Source organism: Mastigoproctus giganteus, chromosome 9 (genome assembly GCF_048544385.1).
Source record: "Mastigoproctus giganteus isolate SK-2022 chromosome 9, ASM4854438v1, whole genome shotgun sequence".
Taxonomy (NCBI): Eukaryota; Metazoa; Arthropoda; class Arachnida; order Uropygi; family Thelyphonidae; genus Mastigoproctus; species Mastigoproctus giganteus.
The window spans coordinates 72,835,329-72,856,359 of NC_143583.1; the positions used below are offsets into that span (position 1 = coordinate 72,835,329).

Below are 21,031 nucleotides of genomic sequence, written 5' to 3' on the forward strand. Positions count from 1 at the left end.
CAAGAGACCACAAATTAGATATGAATTTCCCTGTTCAATGGAGACAAATAGACACAAATTGGTATCCACACTATTGGTATTCTTCACAACAGTAATGGGTATAATCATTTGTCATTCATTTGGAGAGATCTTAGTTCAAACCCCATCAGAAATGGAGAAACTCTTAAAGTTCTTTTCAGTATAGGCTATGGTTAGCTGATCTTTTGAAGAGGGACAACCTTTCCACAAATTATCTGGATTTTTCAGCCCTCACAACTTGCCTCTCAGTCCATAAACACACATGTGCACATATATGATATACAATAAAGACTGTGGGAAATGTTGCACTATGACCAAAGTAGTTTATGTGCCAAAAATTCCCACAGTGTTATGTAATGTTACAACCAACCAATTCTCCATATACTCACTTTCTGCTTGTTCAATTTTAGGTGAAAAATTGTTTCAACACTACCAGTGCTATTACATGAAAAGCATGCAAACACTATATATGAGAATGAGGCTGATTCACTGGCCCGATTTTGCCAACTCAGCCATCACAGAGCATTATTGGTGTGAACAGCATTTTAATTACAATTACAATCTGCAACCCAATGTTGAAATATTAGACTGTTTACATGATTCTCACTATCTTTAATGGTTGAAAGCCCTCCATATAACTGTGGCAGGTCCCACCATTAATAGCAATGCTGGGTCCCATATACATCCTATTATGGAGGCTGTTATTTTATGTCATGATGAGAGATGGGAATTAACAATAGGGCCAGTGTATGCTGCACTGTTCCCATGGAGTCTGGTGGTTGATATTTGTTGTTTCTCTTCTCTTCCCTTCCCTCCTTTCCTTCTTTATGCTGCACATTAGCATTAGCATTAATAGGGGCCTATGATGCAAGAAAGCAAGCTTATGCAGCATCAGCCAAAAAAAAAAAAAAAAAAACCGCTCCCATTTCACCCCCTCTGTTCATTCCAAATACCTGTCCAGCTCAGCCTTAAATTTATTTAGGCTATCAACTTCCACGACAAAAGATGGAAGTCTGTTCCACCAATCAACTACCCACTTGCTAAAGGCAAACTTCTGCACATCTATCTTACAACTGTCTTTCCTCAATTTAAATTTACGCCCTCTCAGGTGATTATTCTGAGCAAGAGGAAGAATCCTCTCAGCATTGAGCATGCTCAAACCATTCAAAGCTTTATACACCTCAATCAGATCACCTTGCAGGTGCCTAGTCTCCAGACACTGTAATCTGCAAAACTTAAGCCTTTCTTCGTAAGAGCAGCCTAACAATCAATGCAAAAATGTGTAAATCAAAGAGATCACATGGCACATAATATGTACAGCAAAGTTCTGCAAAGTGATGTGGCCCTAAAAGTTCACTATTAGGGCCTAATAATAATTCACTGGCAATGGGGGAAGGAACAGAATCTGATGGACTTCCAAAGAGGTGTGATCATAGGGGTGTGTTTTGTAGGTTTTACAGCAGGAATAATGGTTGTACCTGTTGAGAGATGAAGGAAAAGTATCATTTGACTTTTTATCCTTTCATTTTCTTTGATTTAATTAATTTTTTTTTTTAAATTTCACTTCTAAAGTGTAGGTTGCTAGCCCTTCTCCTCGATGATGAACTACACCTCTTCTCACTCCTATCGTTTTTTTTTTTTTTTTTTATGTGAACCCCAAACACGAGAGGTATTAGAACCTATAGTACTTAGTACCGTGCTTGGGTTGGAGGTTGAGAAGACAAAAGAAGATATTTGTTGACATTGGACTTGAACTTCTGTAGATTGTAATTTTTAGGAAATACGTATGAAGGAAGGTTGTTTCAGAAAACGGCAGTTGAATGAATAAATGAGAAAGATGAAAAGTTGATTCTGTGGGTTTGAAGTTGGACAGTAAATGGATGTTGGCTGGTGGCGGCACGTGTTCGGACTGTTTTGAAAGAGAGAGTGGGAATTATAGAAGCCAATTCAGAAGAACAGTGCCCATGGAAGTATCTGTAGAAGAGGCATGCAGCAGAAACAGTACGTCTATAAGAAAGCATCTATCCTTCAACCTATCTGGCTAGATGGCCCTACCAGTGGCTTAAGCCAATGATAGGGCCACCTAGCCAGATAGGTCGAAGATAGCTTAAGCCTGATGTTATATACCATTACTGCTAGTGTACAACTGAATATTGCTAATCAGGATGACATTCTAGCAGCATATCAGATGAATTACTTTGGTGCTGCATTTCAGTTTTAGTTGCATTTCATCATGCAAAGGACAAGTAATAATATAAATTCAAACACTCTCTCTCTCTCTCTCTCTCTCTCTCTCTCTCTCTCTCTCTCTCTCTCTCTCTCTTAAAAAAAAAAAAGCTACAATTTCATTTAAAAATGTTTCCACTTTCTGAATATACTAAACACTATTTTTTAAAAAAATTTAATTAAATCTAAATAAATTTTGAAAATTAAAAACTTGCTGAAGATTGTACAATATAGATGTGAATTTCCAGAATGAATTCATTGCAACCTCTGTGATTGTTTCTTTAACATTGACTTTACTAGTTACTTTAACATACATTGCAGTATCAAAAGTAAAATCAAAACATATATCACGATCAATGGGGCTTCAGTTATTCATTCAATGACTGATGGTGAATAGCTGAAATGATTTTGAATTAAGGCGATTATGGTAAAAGAGACGATGAAGATGACATTTTTAGCACTGCAGTAAAAATGCCTATAGATGACATGGTGAAAAAGTGTGATGAACTCGTTGAAGGACTAGAGTGGCGTGCATTTAATAATGGAACAAGAAATATTGTCAGTTTATCAGGATAGTGTACTTATTTATTTATTTAAGTGGCATGATATTTAAGTTGATCAACTACATGAAAGCAGTTTATTTTTAAAATAGGTTATGATCAGAATGGGTATAACAAACTCGGTATTGACAGATATGGCTATAACAGGCGAGGATACCATCAAGCATCTGGTTTCAACTTGTCAGGTATAAAATTAATTAAATTTGCTTACCTTTAAAGACAACCTATATTTCTAAATATTTTATATGCTGAGGTGTAAAAAGTATTAACTTATGCTAAATAAATGCCTTTAAGCTCTATTTTAAATCATATTTTAACCAATTGCCTATTCTAAAATCTCAGTTCTCTAAGTTTAATAAGTGCAATATTTGTAACACCAAGCTCAGATTATTCATCTTCAACTCCACCTATTCTAATTAATACAGAAAGATTATCAGATTATTATATTCTAATAATCTAATTAATATGAAATTAATAATATGAAATATATTAATATTTTATATTTTTATAAAATATAAAAAATATGCATGAAATGATATGAACTTTCCTATTAAATCTGTTTAAATAAAAAAGATAATGATGGATTTAGAAAGAAAACTTCTTAAATGTAGATGAAAATAAAATGAGAAAAAAATTACTTTATATGTTCTTTTTTAACTGCAGGAGTAATTTTACTAACTTACTATCATATCAGCTAGAATATGTTTACTTTATTACTATTTTTTATTTTCAGTTTTTTGTCCTGATCATATACAGAGTCCAGTCATAATATTATGACCCCACCCCCCCCAATGCAGACATGACACACACCTAGCGAATCATACAGCGCACGTGTCAAGTTCACACACTGCAAGCATATTCCGTGAACACAGTAACAGCCTTTGTCGTGGGCAAAGCACGCAACCTATCAGACCCAGAAAAAGGCTATTGGGCCAGGGATACCAGTATTTCTGAAACAGCGGACTTTGTGAAATGCTCGTGTGCTGCAGTGGCGAAAGTGCATCAAGACTGGACGAATGGAACGGTTTTGATGACCCAACATGGCAACTGTGGAGCCCCATGCGCCATTGATCCCAGGGGCGAATGTCGGATGAAACGGTTGGTCAGGACCGATTGGTGCGCTACTGTTGCTGAAATCCGAAAGCGCAACTAAACTCCAACACAAAAAGTGCAGCTAACCCTGTTGTGCATTGGGCTCCGGAGCAAATGCTTGGTGACGGCCGTTGATCACAAACAGTGCTGTCAGTTTGCACAGCAATACCGGCACTGGGCAAAAGATGGCCTTCTCTGATGAGTCATGGTTTCTGCTCCACCGAGTGGATGGACTGTGGCATATTAGGCATGAAACCTCTGAGAACAGACACCCGGACACAATTGGCAGAAGGCAGGCTGGTGGGGGCGGCATTATGGTCTGGGTAATGTTTTCATGGCAGGCTTGGGTCTGCTGATACCTCTGGAGGGCACCCCGAATGCAAATGGTTACCTATCAATTGTTGCCGATTGGGTACACCCATACACGTTGACCGTGTTCCTTGGGGGCGGTAGTATCTATCAGCAAGACAATGCAGCATGCCATGTCACCAGAATTGTCAGTGAGTGGTTTGAGGAGTACGACGAAGCCTTCAAGCTACTCCCTTGGCCACCAAATTTCCCTAGATCTTAAACCCAATTGAAAATCTATGGGACCACCTCGATCGACACATCAGATGGATGGATCCTCCATTTACAGGAACTCTGGGGTTCAGTGCAGTCTGCATGGTCACAGATACCTGTAGCAACCTTCCACGAACTTATTGAGTCCCTCCCACGGCGACTGGCTGTGGTGCATGCTGTGAAAGGTGCATTGGATACTAGGTAGGTGGTCATAATAATGTGACTGGACCCTGTATTTTTTACCAGCACTTTGCTTGTAACATTTATTCTTGTAAATTAATATTTATTTAATTTATTTGATTACCTTGCCTTTTGATAACATATTTATGACCTTTTATTTTCAAAATCCAAAAGTGGCTTCTTTAAAATTACATTACTTCTTAGGTTGTACTATATATACAAATATATATTGCCAAATTTTTAGACAAAATGAATAAGTAGAATATATATATATATATATATATATATTTATTTGAAATGTATTTTGATTTATATATATAAAAATCAAAGGTTCGCAAAACATGCCATGTGATTTTTTAATCCCTTATCTGCAAACAGTATGCAAATTCTGATGTGATTGTGAAAGCAACAAGTGACTGGCAGTTGCAGTTCACAGTAAGCATAAAAGATGTCACACTCTGGTTTTCACATGTGGTAATAGTAAAATATTAGTGATTGATCACTCTACTAATGCCAAATTTTGTATGCTATTGAATGCTTTGATTGTTACATGTGGTGAGCATTCAAAGAAACAGTCAGGTTTATGAGTGATATAAGTATTTCTGTTATGAAAGGGCTGTGAAAGTGGTAGTGATTATTCATAAAGTGATCATCCTTCAAACTCAGCAATGACTCAATCAACTCCAGAATTTGGCATTTGCAGATATTATGCAAATTGTTTGCAAATAGAACTGAAACATCAAGATGAAAGTTATTGAATTTTAATTGGATGTTGCCACGTAAACATTAATGATGAGAATTTGAAAATGCATTGAATTTGTTGATACTCTGTTCATCAGCAATTGACAGAGGAAGTACAAAATAAACAAACATTTTGGATTTTTATATAAAATTATCATAATCGATGAGATTGTTTTTTGTGTAGTTCACAAACTAAATTAAACTGATGGAAGTGTTTTGATTAAAAAGGTATCACTCATACTGAATCCAATTCAGAATGCTGAATTATGACTAAGGAGCTTCATATTGTCTGAGATGGGTCAACAACAAAAGATCAGAGAATTGGATTTAGGGAACCACATTTTGTTGCATAATTCTACATCTGTACACAGGTTCATTTTTTGTTAAACGGTACCTCACCAATCATTATTTCTAGATAAGATCACATATCTTTATTAGAGATTACCATTACTTCTACTCTCTCTTGGCATAAAAAGGTAAAAAAAGGAGGCCTCCATAGCTGAGTGGTCAGGAGTGGGGGTGCAGTAGCACACGCTCTTTGAGTAGACCAGGATTCAAGCCCCTGACTGCTAAATATGGTTGATCTGCCAACCTGCACTGGACCAGCGTAGCAGATTATGGTCCATTTCCCTCAGCATGAATTGTTGAGGAGGCTTCCATCCTGCAGTGGGTTGATAATGGCTGCTCTTGGCATGAGCACATCACAAATATTGCTTCCTCTGCTTCAAAAAAGTGGTTTTTTTTTTTTTGTTTTTTTACACTTTCAGCATTACTTATTTTCTAAACAACTACTTGCTCTGTACAAATCTCAAATTTGCCTTTCCACCAAACATTGTTCCCACATCTGGGGTGGTGTCCCTCCCCCAGAACAACTCTCAGGCTTCAAAAGAGGACACTCAGGTTAATTAATGAACCATCTCTTACAAAGTTACTCTGCTCCCTCTCTCTCATAGACATTCAGTTTTTGCATAGTCTCTTCTGCAAATAGTTCCACTGGCACTCTTCTTTCTGATTTGGCATCTGTAATTCTGCCACTATCTTCAAAACCATTCTGAACATGTGCTACAGCCAGTCAGCATTCTTTCACTGTTCAGTTCTAAGCTCACTAAACCAACTTTTCCTCTTCCTCTTTTATCCTTTCTGCTTCCTGGAACAACCTTCACATGTATTTCCTGAAAATTACAGTCTACAGAAATTCAGGTGTAATGTCAACAAGTATCTTCTGTCTTCACAGCCTTCCATGCTTATTTACTATGGACCCATAGGTTCTAATACCTTTTGTATTTAGAGCTTTCATAAAAAAAAAATTTTTAAAACCAGCTTATGATGGAATTAGAGATTAGAACATCCACCTTAATCATCAGATAAAATAAAATAAATGTTTTTTTTTTTTTTTTTTACTTAAACATTACCAGCAGGTCAGAATGGTTTAAAACTAATTATTTTTTATAATGAATGAAATCATTAATGACATTTTGCAGTCATGTAGGCTTGAACCATGGTCAACTCAGACTAGTATTCCACTACACTTCTGCACTAATCACTCAGCTCTGTCAGTCTTGTATCTCATACTTTGTGATTTTTTCATTTTTCCAAGTGAAAAGCAATTGTAGAAAGGTGGTTCTGAAATGCTGACAAAGTGCAAGCTGTTTTGATGAAAGTGCTAAAAGTGAATTTAAGATTAAGAAATTTATTATAGTTGCACACAGAGCGTATACGCTCTGTGTGCAACTATAATAAATTTCTTAATGAATCCAGAGCGCGTAGGCCTGTTTCATTATGTGAATTTAAGATGCAAAATGGCATCCTGGAGGATTGTTTTCAACAACATTACTGTTGCTGACAAAAATGTCATATAACTCAAGGATACTACTGTGAATAAAATGTTTAAAGGTATGCACATTTACTAATTTTTTAAAAAATATTAATTCTGGAAACTTTTCAAATGTACCATATATATGTATGTCACAGTGCTCTGCTAATAGTGAATGTATTAAAATTAAATATACTGTATTAACTAATTATATTATATCTTGATTTTTGCAGGTTACAATGCTTTTGGAGATTATGATGGGATAATAGATTATGATAATGAGGGATATAATGAAGAAGGATATAATCGAGCTGGCTTCAACTGTCATGGATATACCAAAGAAGGATGGGATTATTATGGACTGTGTGCTGGTTGGAAATATTCATGTCGGGCAATGTCCTTGGCTGACTGTCAAAAAGTAGAATCCGAGTATCCTAATTTAAAACAAGAAGTAGTGTCCTTTGTACTTGGAAAACGTTGTGAGGAGGTGCAGTGTGAAGAAATGTGTGGGTGTAATTTTTTAGAGAAATCTTATAAATTAGGAACAAAATTTGAATTAGGATGTCTCAATTGTGAATGTCAAACATCTGGAAAAGTGAATTGTCCTTGCAGTACACTGTATTCAAGAAAAGAAATCAGGGATTTAACAGTTGAAGAATTGCAACGTTTTCAGCATGCGGTAAGAAAACTGCACCAGCCTACAGAAAAATCATCTAAATGGAAAAATTTTACAGTTTTCTACTCCGAACATGTTGCTCAAGCACGTGGCACTCCCCAGTTTCTTCCATGGCATAGATTCTTTCTGCGGTATATAGAAATGGAACTTCAGACCTACGACTGTGCTGTGTCAATACCGTACTATGACTGGACTATGGATGTTGGTGCTCTGGAAACATCAGTAATATGGCAAGCAAATTATTTTGGTGGTAATGGTGATCCAGACTTTGGAGACTGTGTTAAGCATCACCCTTTTAAAGAATATCATCCACCTTACTGGACTCCATGCTTGAGGAGGCACTTCAATTCTTCCATATTTCTTGCAGATGCAATTAATTTACAGTTCATTTTAAATGAAAAAAATTATGATGACTTCAGAATTCAATTAGAAGCAGTAAGTAGCTTATTTCATTTGTTTGTGGGTGGACACATGGCATCTCCTGAATGTGCATATGACCCCATATTTCTTACCCATTATGCCTTTATTGATAAATTGTGGTATGATTGGCAGCATTCTGAACATATTGTCATTCAACTATATCCTCCTGAGCTAAGGTATATTCCAATGATTCCTTTTGGACTAACTCCAGATGATGTCCTTGAAAGTAAATTACAACTGTGCATTGGATATCATGATCCAACGGTTAGTGTTCCATGCAATATTTCACAAGTGAGTAATGTTTATGAAATTAATGGTAATCAGGACATGATCACACCAGATTTTCATACCAACTATAGAACTGATTTCAAAAATTATGACATTGAAGGCTTTGATAAATCTGGTTATCATAACAGTGGATTTGATAGCATGGGGTGGAATAGGCAAGGATATAATCAAGATTTTTATAATCGTGACAATTATGACCAGTTTGGTTATGACAGAAATGGTTATAACCGTTATGGATTTAACAAAAATGGATGCAATTCACAATCATTTTGTATTGATGGAAATGAGATTCCATCTTCTTTTGATAGTTTTAACCAGTATGGTTTAAATAACTTTGGACTTAATTTTAATGGATATGATGCATTTGGCTTTAATGCACAAGGTTTTGATGTTAATGGGTGTTCTTTTTTTAACAATGGGCCATTTTATCCCTTATTTAGAAACTGGGTGACTAAGAAAATTTCTAATTTACCAGATGATAAATTAATAAGGATTGAAAGGATTTGTCCTCAAGTATCACCTATTCCAGACTGGTGGCTTAAGATGTTTTGGTGTACTTGTAGTGAACAAATCACAAAAATTCGTAACTTTGAACATACTCTACAGTTTCAGCACCCTGTTAACAGATATTATTTTGCTAATTCAAAGAATTCAATATACAATGAATGGTTGCCTCCTACTCCAGATAAAAGGTAAAATAATTTTACTAATTTTACAGAATCTCTTATTCTGCTATCATTATTGAATCTTTATTGCTAAGTAAAATCAGTGTTTTTGAAAGACTTTGTGACTGTACAAAGTCACTTTGAATTTTTATTTTTATTTAGATGGTGTTATACAGTTCTATTTCACACTGTTTATTTTTGATTAATATATTATTTTTTAAAAAATGTTCTAAGAAAAACTCAGCAATGAAAAGCTGTTTGGGGAGTGGGAGAAAACAAAAGTTTGTACTTAGAGCCCATAAATTTATGGTTTGACTCTATATACTCTCCTTAGTTGCCTTCTTCTCAACTATCCTTCTTCATTTTTGATATTATTGCTACAATTCTTTTATGCCACTCTCTGCTGTCCAAACCATCTCAACTTGCACTTCTGTAATTTCTTTACAACCAGATCAACTTTACTTTTCTGAAAAGCGTATTCCCAGAATGTAAGGAGCATTAAAAATAAATTAACTGACCTTAAAACTAGAGCCCTGGATATAAGACAGCATTATGATAATTTCTTATCTGATATCATATTAGCAGCTTATTGTCAAAACAAAATCATCATTCTGACAGTAGTCTGGCTCATGCCATACGAGTAATGCTAACTGCTTCTGCATTAGTCAGCTATAACTGCTTTTTTAAAATTGTTTGAGCACAAATTGGTGGTGGTTGGGGAAGTTTCTGTTGTGATAGGATATTAAATATAAATTGAAGGTACTAAAAAGTAGATATTTCTTTAAATAACTTCAATTCATCATTAGTACTTATTACACACTAAGGGAGAAATGTTTAAATGTCCATGCCATCTATCTCTTTCTGTCTTTTAACACAAATTCTCGGTAAGCTTGGCTCAGATGCTGTGTCATATCTACCCTTCAAATTTCTCCCTTCCTTCTTTCCAATATAATGCTAACAGTCATTTTCTTTGTGATTCTACTGCCCACTATGTCCCCTTTGGTTAACCTCTCTGTTGTTTTTGTATTATATTGCCAGAATTCTTTTTACTTTATGCTCTGCTGGTTGTCTTATCTGGACCATCACAATCTACATTTATGCTATTTTCTACAAGAACCCTCTAATATATGTTGTCTTTTCAATTTTTTATTTAATTTTTTTGTTTTCATTAATTTGAAAACAGGATAAATCTAAAAAAAAAAAAAATATTGTTGGCCTGTCGTATATAATATAGAATACTGTATAAAGAAGTAAACCATTTAACCGTTTAACACCATATGCTTAACTAAGATTAAGATGGTAAACCATTTAACACCATGTGCTTTACCAAGGGTTAAGATGTTAAACCATTTAACACCCTTGTTCTAACTTATTAGGCTTCCAAGGGTAATTTTCTTGGAAACCTATAAGTAGTCCCTCACTATTCTTTGTTTAATATTGAAAATTTAATTCATATATTTTGTTTTCATTAATTTGAAAATGGGAAAAACCACAACAAGAATGTTGTTGGCCTGTCTTATGTAATATAAATTATTGTATATAGGTTATGCTATTCCTGAAATTTTTTTCTGCTGATTTACTCATATGTCTCTGATGTTGTGATGTCATGTGGAAAACAAAGCTTTTGTGATAGTAAGACATATTTTTAAATCAAAAAATACCCAAACCATATTTCTTTTAATCCAAGAAGAATGGAATAAAAACGTTTTTTAATACATTAAAAGTGTGAAGAATAAAAAATAAGGGGGGGGGGAATTTAAAAAAGTGTGATTTTGCTCAGGCTTGTGATTTTTTGTAATGTCATTTGACCAGGCATATGATTTTGCCTGATAAAATGACATTACAAAAAAATTAATAAAATAATTAATTGATCACCAGTATATAATTTTATTGGTGATCAATATAATTTTCAGTATGAACTGAAAATTATATGTAAGCAGGATGAATATGCTGTCTTCTCATATGTGTGGGGTTTTTCTGCACCCAGCAGGATTTAAATCACTTAGTTAATGGTGGTTAGCAGTAGCAAATGATGCAAGGAAGCAAGCTGCATCACACACACACACACACACACACACACACACACACACACACACACACACACACACACACACACACACACACACACACACACACACGGAGAAAAAAACACTCCCACTTCATTTGCCCATCCTTTCTAATAATTACAATCCTATTTTAAATTTATTTAAGCTGTCCCCTAAATAACCTTGTTTCTGAAATGATGCTTACAATCTTGTAATAGTAAACAATATGAAACATAACCTTTACCTCATTGTCCCTGGTGGTAAAATTCCTGTATGTCATTATCAGAATTCAATTAGCTGTTCTAGTCATCCATTTTCACTGCTCAAAGAACTTTGTGTCTGATTGTACCTCTAGGTTTTTTTCATTCTCCACTACAATGAGTGTGGTATATTATTCTGGGATTACTGTTGCCAAGATGAAGCACCTTACAGTTATTAATATTTAAGCTGAACTGCCACTTTTCTGCCCATCTACCTAATATAGTCTTGTTGGAATAGCATACCCTCATTAATGTCATTAACTACTATACTGACTTTTGTATCATTTTCCAGCTTAGACAGCTCGATATGCCTCCAACAATATTGTTAATAGATATTGAAAATGATAAAGGATCCAGCACACTGAACCACGAAGGACCCAATAATAACATTAGTCAATGAGTGTTCTCTCTGACTGTATAGTGATTTCACACCATCTGCCACTTGTTTAGAGAGCACTGAGTTTAAGTCCCATTGATGGAACTCACATCCAGTTCTTCTCATCAATCAAGGCTGGAATTAGTTGATTTGAGGTGGAGAAGCAGGGCTCACTCCCATGAGTTATTCATGGTTTTTCAGCCTGCACCACATGCAAATTGTCCTGTGAACAAACACTTCTACAGACACAAACACACATATGGATTTGGGTAACACCAGGGTATCCATTAAAAATAATAAGTCCAAGAAGAGGAGTGCTGGTCTGTCTTCTACTATTCAACCATCCTATTATCCATAGCATTAATTACTCATAATACAAACACACCCCCTCTCTAATTTGTACATCAGTCTTTCATGTAGAACAATATCAGAAGAAGAAGAATATCAGATGACAAAGAAGCTAATGATTTGGAGAAAAAGATGATGTCTGAACTCCATAGATATGCAAAAACAGTACCTTCGGAGTCTGTCAGTAAGCTGGAAAATGTGAATATTGAGGAAGTCTTTAACATTGATAATGAGGCTCCAGTTATTCATTCAATGACTGATGGTGAATAGCTGAAATGGTTTGGAATAGAGGCGATTATGGTAAAAGGGACAATTAAGATGACATTTTTAGCACTGCAGTAAAAATGCCTATAGATGACATGGTGAAAAAGTGTGATGAACTCGAAGGACTAGAGTGGCATGCATTTAATAACAGAACAAGAAATAATGTCAGTTTATAAAATAAAAGAGAAGTTCTAAAAGAACTTCCCTGAAGGCCCCAGTTCCTGGTCCTTCAACCACTTGTGATGTTCCTTCTCAAGATGGTAAATAAAAAGGAATTTTTTTTTTTGCATGAAATATGAATTTTGAATTACTATTTGTTGCATTTATATTCTTTTGGAAGCAGACCGTGTTTTTTTTTTGGTAAATAAAATGAAATTTTTTGCAAAAAAAGAAATCTAAATTTTATTTCCACCTTACTTCAACTCCACCATGCCATGTATTCCAAAATCCAAAGCATTTCCAGCCCCAAGCATTTTGGATTAGGGATACTCAGCCTGTATTATATATTAGCATTAGCTGAGGAATACGATGCAAGAAAGCAAGCTTATGCAGGATCAGCCAAACCCCCCCAATTTCACCCATCCAAATGCCTGTCTAGCTCAGCCTTAAATTTATTTAAGCTATCAACTTCCACAACAAGAGACAGAAGTCTGTTCCATCAGTCAATACCCACTGGCTAAAGGCAAATTTTCACACATCTATTCTTCAACTATCTTTCCTCAATTTGAATCTATGCCCTCTCAGGTTCTTAATCTGAGCAAGAGGAAGGATCCCATCAGCATTGAGCTTTCTCAACCCATTCAAGGCCTTATACACCCCAATCAGATTACCTCACATGTGTCTAGTCTCCAGGTGCAGCAATTTGCAGAACTTAAGCCTTTCTTGGTAAGAGCACCCCTTTGTTCCCCTCACCAATCTTGTTGCCCTTCTTTGTACTCATCTAGCAACTCTACATCCTTCCTAAAATGAGGCCTCTATACCTGTACACAGTACTCAAGGTGTGGCCTAGCCATTGTCTTGTACAACGAGATAACCACCTCCTTGTCTCTCATGGTGCCTCCGCAGCTAGGTGGGAAGGAGCAGCAGTGCATAGCACACGCTTCTTGATTAGACCGGGGTTCGAGCTCGTCACCACTAAATACGGAGGATGCGGAAAGGTCAGGGAATGACCACTGCATATCCCGGAGCAATATGGCCTTAGTTGCTAATGCTCCTAAAAACCAAATAACAACATAACCTCCTTCTCTCTGCTAGAAAATTCCTATATATTATTGACAAGACTCCATGATCTATTCTGGCAGCCCATCTGCACTGCTCAGCGACCTTCATATCTGACTGCACAATTACCCTAGGTCTTTTTCACTCTCCACTTCCCTGAGTGTAGTACCACACAGTTAGTACATTTCTCTTGGATTACTGCTACCCATATCCAGTACTTTGCATTTGTCAATGTTAAATTTCAGTTGCCTCTTCTCAGCCCATTCGACAAACTTATCTAGATCCAGTTGCAGTAGCATGCTGTCTTTACTGTCATTAACAACCCTGCCAACCTTTGTATCATCTGCAATATATCTTATTCATAATCATATATATATATAACAGTGATATATATATAGTCTTTACTTATTAATTATTTAACAAAAATAATTCTCAATTTTAAAAATCCTAGCTTTATTTTATGTATTCACTTGTTCTATGTGATATTTTTGTGTGCACATATAAATTGTAAAATTAGTGAGAGTGCATGATTAGAAAATAATTTGCAAGACTATATTTAATAATGGACTATATGACTAATAAGCAGAGAGTTAAGATTTAAACATGGTGAAGTTTAAAAAGTTTATCAAGGTCAATGTTAATTTTAACGAAATTCTGTAATATTATAATGGACAGTAACATTTATGGGTATATTTTGAAAAATATTTTACGTGCTTTAATTTCAAAATTCCATGCATATAATAAATCAATAGTTCATTTATTATCATCTTTCTATATACTTTTTTTATTATTTTTTTTTAGATTTTGTTTTCAGCTTCATTATTATTCTGATTGTGAATTGCATGCCCCACCAGTTCCTTGTTCTGTTGAATCGTGTTCTACTTCAAGTTGTACAGATGATACTACTGTTGAGTGTAGGAGTTATGGATGTGGATCGTGTGACAAAACATTCTATGATAAAAGAACAGGGCATTCTGTGAATTGCTTCAGCATGTGTAAAGAAGTTTTTTAATGTTGCAGTGGATATTTAAATTAATTTTGAAAATAAAAAGTTTAAAATACAAATTAAAATTTACCATGTTGGTTATTACACAACTCTGTGTTACTCAATTTTTTAAAGGAATTTCAAAAAGCACTACCAAAAGTCACATTTTCTTGATGAAACTATCGTGTCTCTTCTGCTTATTGGTGGCCCTGTAAAATTACTTCCAAAATTGAGGAACATGGGGTGTGTAAAATAACCAACAATCAACATGTGTAGTTTCAACATTAATGAAGAATGCTCTCTATATTTAAAATTTTTCCATTTTAAACAAGATAATAAAAAAAAAAGTATGTTTATTCTGTTAATATCCTTTTCCCTCTTACTGATTACTCTAGTAATTGCCATCTTATTTTAAACATTCTTTACCATTATAGAAGAATATTGCAGCCAAATGTATATGTAATGGCAACAAACCATGCATCAGTAAAAATAGAAAACTTTATGTTTTTCTTGTCTTACTACAAATTCTGGGCTAATAATGAAGTCACCCTGTGCTAGTAGTATTGAAATGCCTGCTACACTTGTTTGTTTCGGTAGCTATGTCAAAGATAAAATTTACATCTCCAGTCTGTCTTGATACTTGGATAATACAAAATCTTATGCTTATCTTGTGGAGCAGCCATCAGAAGAACACATTTTGACAAAAGGTGGCAATAGGTAGATGACTGAATGCTCTCATGCTCACAGGCAAAAGTAAACTTTAATTTTCTTTTTTCATTGATGTAAGATTTTTCATTATCATTTGTGTATAACAATAATGACCAGCCCTGTACAGGACTGGATTTAAATATAACGAGACCCTAAGTCAAAGCATGTGAAGAGGCACCAAAATATATAATTATACATTTTTCTTTTCATGGGGAGAAATGGTGAAGCCCTTCTTTGGATAGTTGCAATAGCATACTATCGGCTCCTCTGTAGCCAGGTGGGCAGGAGCAGCAGTGCATAGCACACGCTTCTTGATTAGACCGGGGTTTGAGCCCGTGCCCACCAAATACAGAGGATGTGGAAAGGTCAAGGAATGATCACTGCATATCCCCGGAGCAATATGGCCTTAGTTGCTAATGCTCCTAAACCAAATAAAATAACATACTATCATTAATGTCATTAGCAACCCTGCCAACCTTCATATCACCTGCAAACTTAGACATTAAGACTGATATACCTTCATCAATATCATTAATAAATACAGAAAACAACAATGAACCCTAACTGCCAAAGATATTTCTTATTGTAATAGAATTTGTTGGTGTTTGTGTGTTACAGTATTACTTAGGTATATTCTTTTAGGAGAATATACTTAATTAGTTCATATTGTTGGTGATGTGGAGATTATTTTGGCACCAACCTTCCTTCTGTTTTTTGCTTTTTTTTTCCCTAGCTTTCACTTGTAAACTATTTTGTTCACTCTGAAGTAATCACAGTGCTTTCCAAGTAATTTTTTCACCACAGTTTCTCTGTTAAAAAATTGAGAAGGTTATTGTATAGAGTGAATGTATGGTACAAAGTTGGCAATGTCTTGTACATGATTTCATATGGTCATCAGTCGATTAAGAAACTTGTGTTTATTTAAGAACAAATATGAGTTGAAAGTACTTCTAATCATAAGTTTTCTTTACACAATTGCTTTTACAATTTGGAAGCACAAAGTGTGTATGTGATCCTTGAAGTCAGAATGCTTGAAGTAGAATAATGAATGCAAGTTACAGTAGTTGTCTGCCATGCAATTTTATGCATATTTTCCGCTTTTGATGTTGCTATCCACACAAGTATTATAATACACTGCAATTCTCCTGATTTTCTGCAATAATTTTACAACTTCACATAGCATGCAAATCTAAGCATGAAAATAATTCCAGTTCAGTGGCTAACGAATAATAGCAAATTTGCATTAGGGGTAAGGTACTACCATGGATAAAGGGATGATTAAGTGGTAGGATGCAAGAGAGTATTGTTATGAGTGGGATACCACAGGGTTCAGCGTTGGACCCCTTACTGTTTTTAATATTTATTAATGATATTGCTGCAGCAATTTCAAGTGTGCTGATGAGATAAAGTTATGCAGAGTTATTGAAAATATTAATCAGGGTATGCCAAATCAAGATCATCTATATAAACTAGGAAGATGGGCTGAAAAATGGCAATTGAGGTTTAACATTGATAAACGTAAGGTAGTACATTTGGGTAGTACAAAGGGGATAATTATCCCATTGAATAAATAATGGTTAAGCCATGTCTAGAATATTGTATGTAGGTTTGGAAATCTCATTTTAGAATGGACACAGATGTGGTGCTTAGGGTACAAAGAAGAACAACGTTAGCTGGGGACACTAAAGGATATTCATACTAGAAAGGTTTTAGTTAGGAAGTTGAATAAACTAAATGCCGATGGCATTTTCACTCTTTCTCAGATGACACACACACACACACACACACACACACACACACACACACACACACACACACACACACACACACACACACACACACACACACACAAAGATGAAATTAATTTAAATTAAGAAAGGACAATATCAAAATAAATGAACAAATTTAGATTCAGTCAGAGTGTAATTTATTCTTGGAATAAACTTTCACCTAGCGTTCATTTGCCTACCCTACCTAGAAAGAATGGACAAACGAAGTGGATAAAATATTAAATAGAATAGTGTGAGGAATTCAGGCCTTATGAATGTGCTGGCCGTGTGAGATTGACAATTTTCTTGCCATGTAGTTGATAATACATATTAAAAATCTGAGCAGGGTTTGATAAAGTCTGGTTAAAATATTGCTGCCCCACCTTTGCTACACTCTTTGGAATTTCCCAAGTACTCTATTTATTTGGAATAATGCATACATTGCAACGCTTAAGCACTAATTAACCTGTATGCAAAAATACAAAATAAGAATTAACATGAATGTATAATAATCAATAGTATGTAACTATTTACAACTATTAAAAAAAAGAAAGAAAGCTTACTTTAGCACACCAAAAGTCAGCTTCCTGAGCAAATTTTTGGGAACAAAAATATCAACCTTCTGAGAATTAATTAGTTTCATACTATGAAATACTGGACTCATAGATGAATAATTCGTTTTAAGAAGAGCCAAGGAGAACATGTGTTGATGATGGGAATTTCTCAAGGAACACGCTAAGAAATAAAAGTTAGAAGAACAGGAGAATCATTATAGACAAAATTTTAAATTAAAGAGCAAGACTGACGGTCACATTATAAATTAAGAGGAATTAAAATGAAACACGTTGCATAGAGTGTTGTAATCTCTCGGATGAAACTCAATGTGTTTCTTGAAACAGAGGAAATGAATAAATTTGATTTGAATACATTTGAGTAGGTTTGAAAGATATTTCTGGGAATGAATAATGACACAAATTGCCAAGGACAGGTAAAACTAGTTGCTTGAAAAGGGTCACAATAGCAAACTCACTATTAAGAGCCAAATTTGTGCATTTAATGAGACTACGAAGCCAAAAAGCTTTTGGAATAATGTTATTTTTATGAGACAGTAGATGAAGATTATGATGTATGGTGACCAAGATTTCTTAAGTGATCAACAGCTCTAACTTCTTCCCGATTAGCATGATAATTCTATAGTATTAAAGGTTTAAGTTTACATCTGGGGTGAAAGCCAACATAACTTGCACTTTAATTACTTATATTTAAAGATGTATTGTTTTCACTGAGCTCATATGAGATGAATTTGAGACAAGACTGTAAAATATAAGCATCAGAGATTGAATTGATAACCTTATAGATTTTAAGGTCATGGACTTTAAGGAGTGCTATTGTAAGATCCTTGAAATATATGAACAGTAGAGGGACCAGAAGGGAGCCCTGTAATACTCCACCAGAGAAAAAAACAGTGAGGGTTGAAGGCCTTTATTAATCTGTTGTTTAACAACTGAATTACACGGGCAATGCTCTATAAGATATTAATTTAAAATGAAGTGCTTTAGGGTAAACAGAGTTACAAGCTTTGCCACTGTTCAAGATTATACAATCAATCGGATAACAATTATCCAGATTCACACTCGTGAAGTATGAAAATAAGGCTAAATTGGAACAAGTTGATCTACAAGGCATAAACCCAAATTGGAATTCGTGGATTGATTCGTGGAAAAGGTTGGATGCACACACTCAAATTCTTGAAGATTGCAGTTTCAAAGATCCTCGCTAAAGCATTAATAATCAAGATGGATTGGTAGTTACAAGAATCAGATTTATCACCATGATTTTTGAAAATAGGAACTAAATGGGAACTTCTGAAATCATTAGGATAAACACCAGAGGAAATGCAGAAATTGAACAAATTAGTAACAGTAAGCACTAGTGTAGGCAAGCATTTTTAAACAGTATTATTGATAGCCCAACAGGTGTGGCGATGATATGGTCTTTGAGCTTGGAAATAAAATAATTGTTAAAATATTGTCAGGCTGAAGAATAGCAATCATGAACTGCATCACAATTTGGGGAAGAAGCTGAGAGAACTTGTGTGAAATGATCTGCCTTTTTGGTAGGAGAAGACATGCAAAAATCTAAGCTATTGATGATACAAGTGAAGTAATCTCTCCTTTTATAGTTGTGTGCAGGATACAGTATAGAAATATATAATATGGACTAATATCCATATGTTTCATGAATAATCACATTTTTTTTTTTCAGCCTGTGATTCTACATCTTTTATATATAACATTTTAACTCCAAATCTTTTGTGGCTTATGTATATTTTTATTGTGACATATGCTACCGTGATTCATTCAGTTATGATTTGCTGAAATGACATTTCCTAGATATTTTGATAGATTATAGGGAAAATGGGTTAGGACTATCGTGACCTATTCTGACTTGAAATTGCTTACTATATTACTTGGCAAATAGCATGTGTCTTTCAATAATGTAATTCTGATTTTAACTTGCATCAGTTCCATTATTTGATATTCAGTAAGGAAAAAACTATTCACTATACTTGTAGTGATCTTATATGCACATCATTTTAAATATCAGAACATTCTGTTTAAAAAAATTATATGATGCTCTATTACTATTTCATTTAACATTTAATTTAAAAATATTTAATATCTCAGATTGTAAAGACCTTAATGGTACTATACATCAAGAAGGTGATGCATGGGAAGAAAGTGAGTGTGAAACTTGCACTTGTAAAGTAAGTTTACTCTTTTTAATTTATAAAGTTTTAATGCTCATTTAACTTTTTACTTGTTTTGTCCTTGGGTTGCAATTGAAGTATTGGAAATAATTATCTGATATTTAAAATTGCTCATTGAGTAAAGTTTTAAAAGATTTTTTGCTCTTCTTCTTCCACACTTTTGCTGCTTTTTTGAGCGTTGTTATGTATAATTATGATCTGTTGAGTTTTCTACATCTTTCTGTTTATATTAATTAATAATAGAAAAATTTTATTTTTTTAAAAAGAACTCTGACAGAACTTAGGCTTATGCTCACTTTAGAAACAGTTATATTATCTAGTTACTAACATCATATTTTAATTGAATAACACCAAGAAGTTCAGTGCCTTTGAATTTTTAATAACAATGTATTTTTCCTTCTTGGTGATGTTATTCAGTAAAAATGATATTAGAATTTTAGGTTTATTCATGGATAACATGTTCATTTCTAAAATAAACGTAAGCTCAGGCTCTGTCACTGTAGGGACAGTAGAGACGAAAAAAAAAAAAAAAAAAAAAACGACCAGAGTAGTGTTATTTTCCCAAAATTTTTTTTTTTTTTTTTTTCATTTTCCTTTATTCTTCTAACATTGAAGGAAGATTAAAGCAACCAGATCCATAGCATATGTATTTTTTTTATTAGGTAGTATAGTATAACTTGCTTAAGGTTAGTATTATTTCTATTAAATAACTAATTAAGCTGACATGATGCCATTCTCCCATAAGAATTCATCAGAATTGTATGATAAGATTCCAAAATATTTAGTATTAGTATCAACATATTAGTTATTGGCAAAATGATGCAAAGAAGCAAGCCAATATACAATCAAGCATTTTTTTTAATCTATTCTAAGAAAAATAAACTACGAATTGAAAATTCACTATAGAACTATCAGTGATATTTCACAATACTTTGTTCGTAGTATTGTAAAAATTACTACAGTAGTATGAGAGGCATCAATTTAATTGTATCTTATATTGTGACTACATTCACGAGTTATCCTGATATTGCACTACCTCGAATAAGTA

At 34.3% G+C, this 21,031-nt stretch overlaps 1 protein-coding gene across 4 annotated transcripts in view; it reads left to right on the top strand.

The window, feature by feature from the left end:
- Positions 1 to 21,031, top strand: part of LOC150080448 (kielin/chordin-like protein) — a 1,054,752-nt gene that overhangs the window by 438,590 nt on the left and 595,131 nt on the right. For all 4 annotated transcript variants that reach the window (XR_016547392.1, XM_090381408.1, XM_090381409.1 and 1 more), the window contains 4 exons: positions 2,897 to 2,989; positions 7,425 to 9,267; positions 14,553 to 14,746; positions 19,901 to 19,980. Coding sequence is in view for 3 of the 4 variants with exons in the window: in XM_090381408.1 (XP_090237534.1) it covers positions 2,897 to 2,989; positions 7,425 to 9,267; positions 14,553 to 14,746; positions 19,901 to 19,980 (2,210 nt within the window). In the remaining variant the exon portion in view is untranslated. The remainder of the gene's footprint in view (positions 1 to 2,896; positions 2,990 to 7,424; positions 9,268 to 14,552; positions 14,747 to 19,900; positions 19,981 to 21,031) is intronic.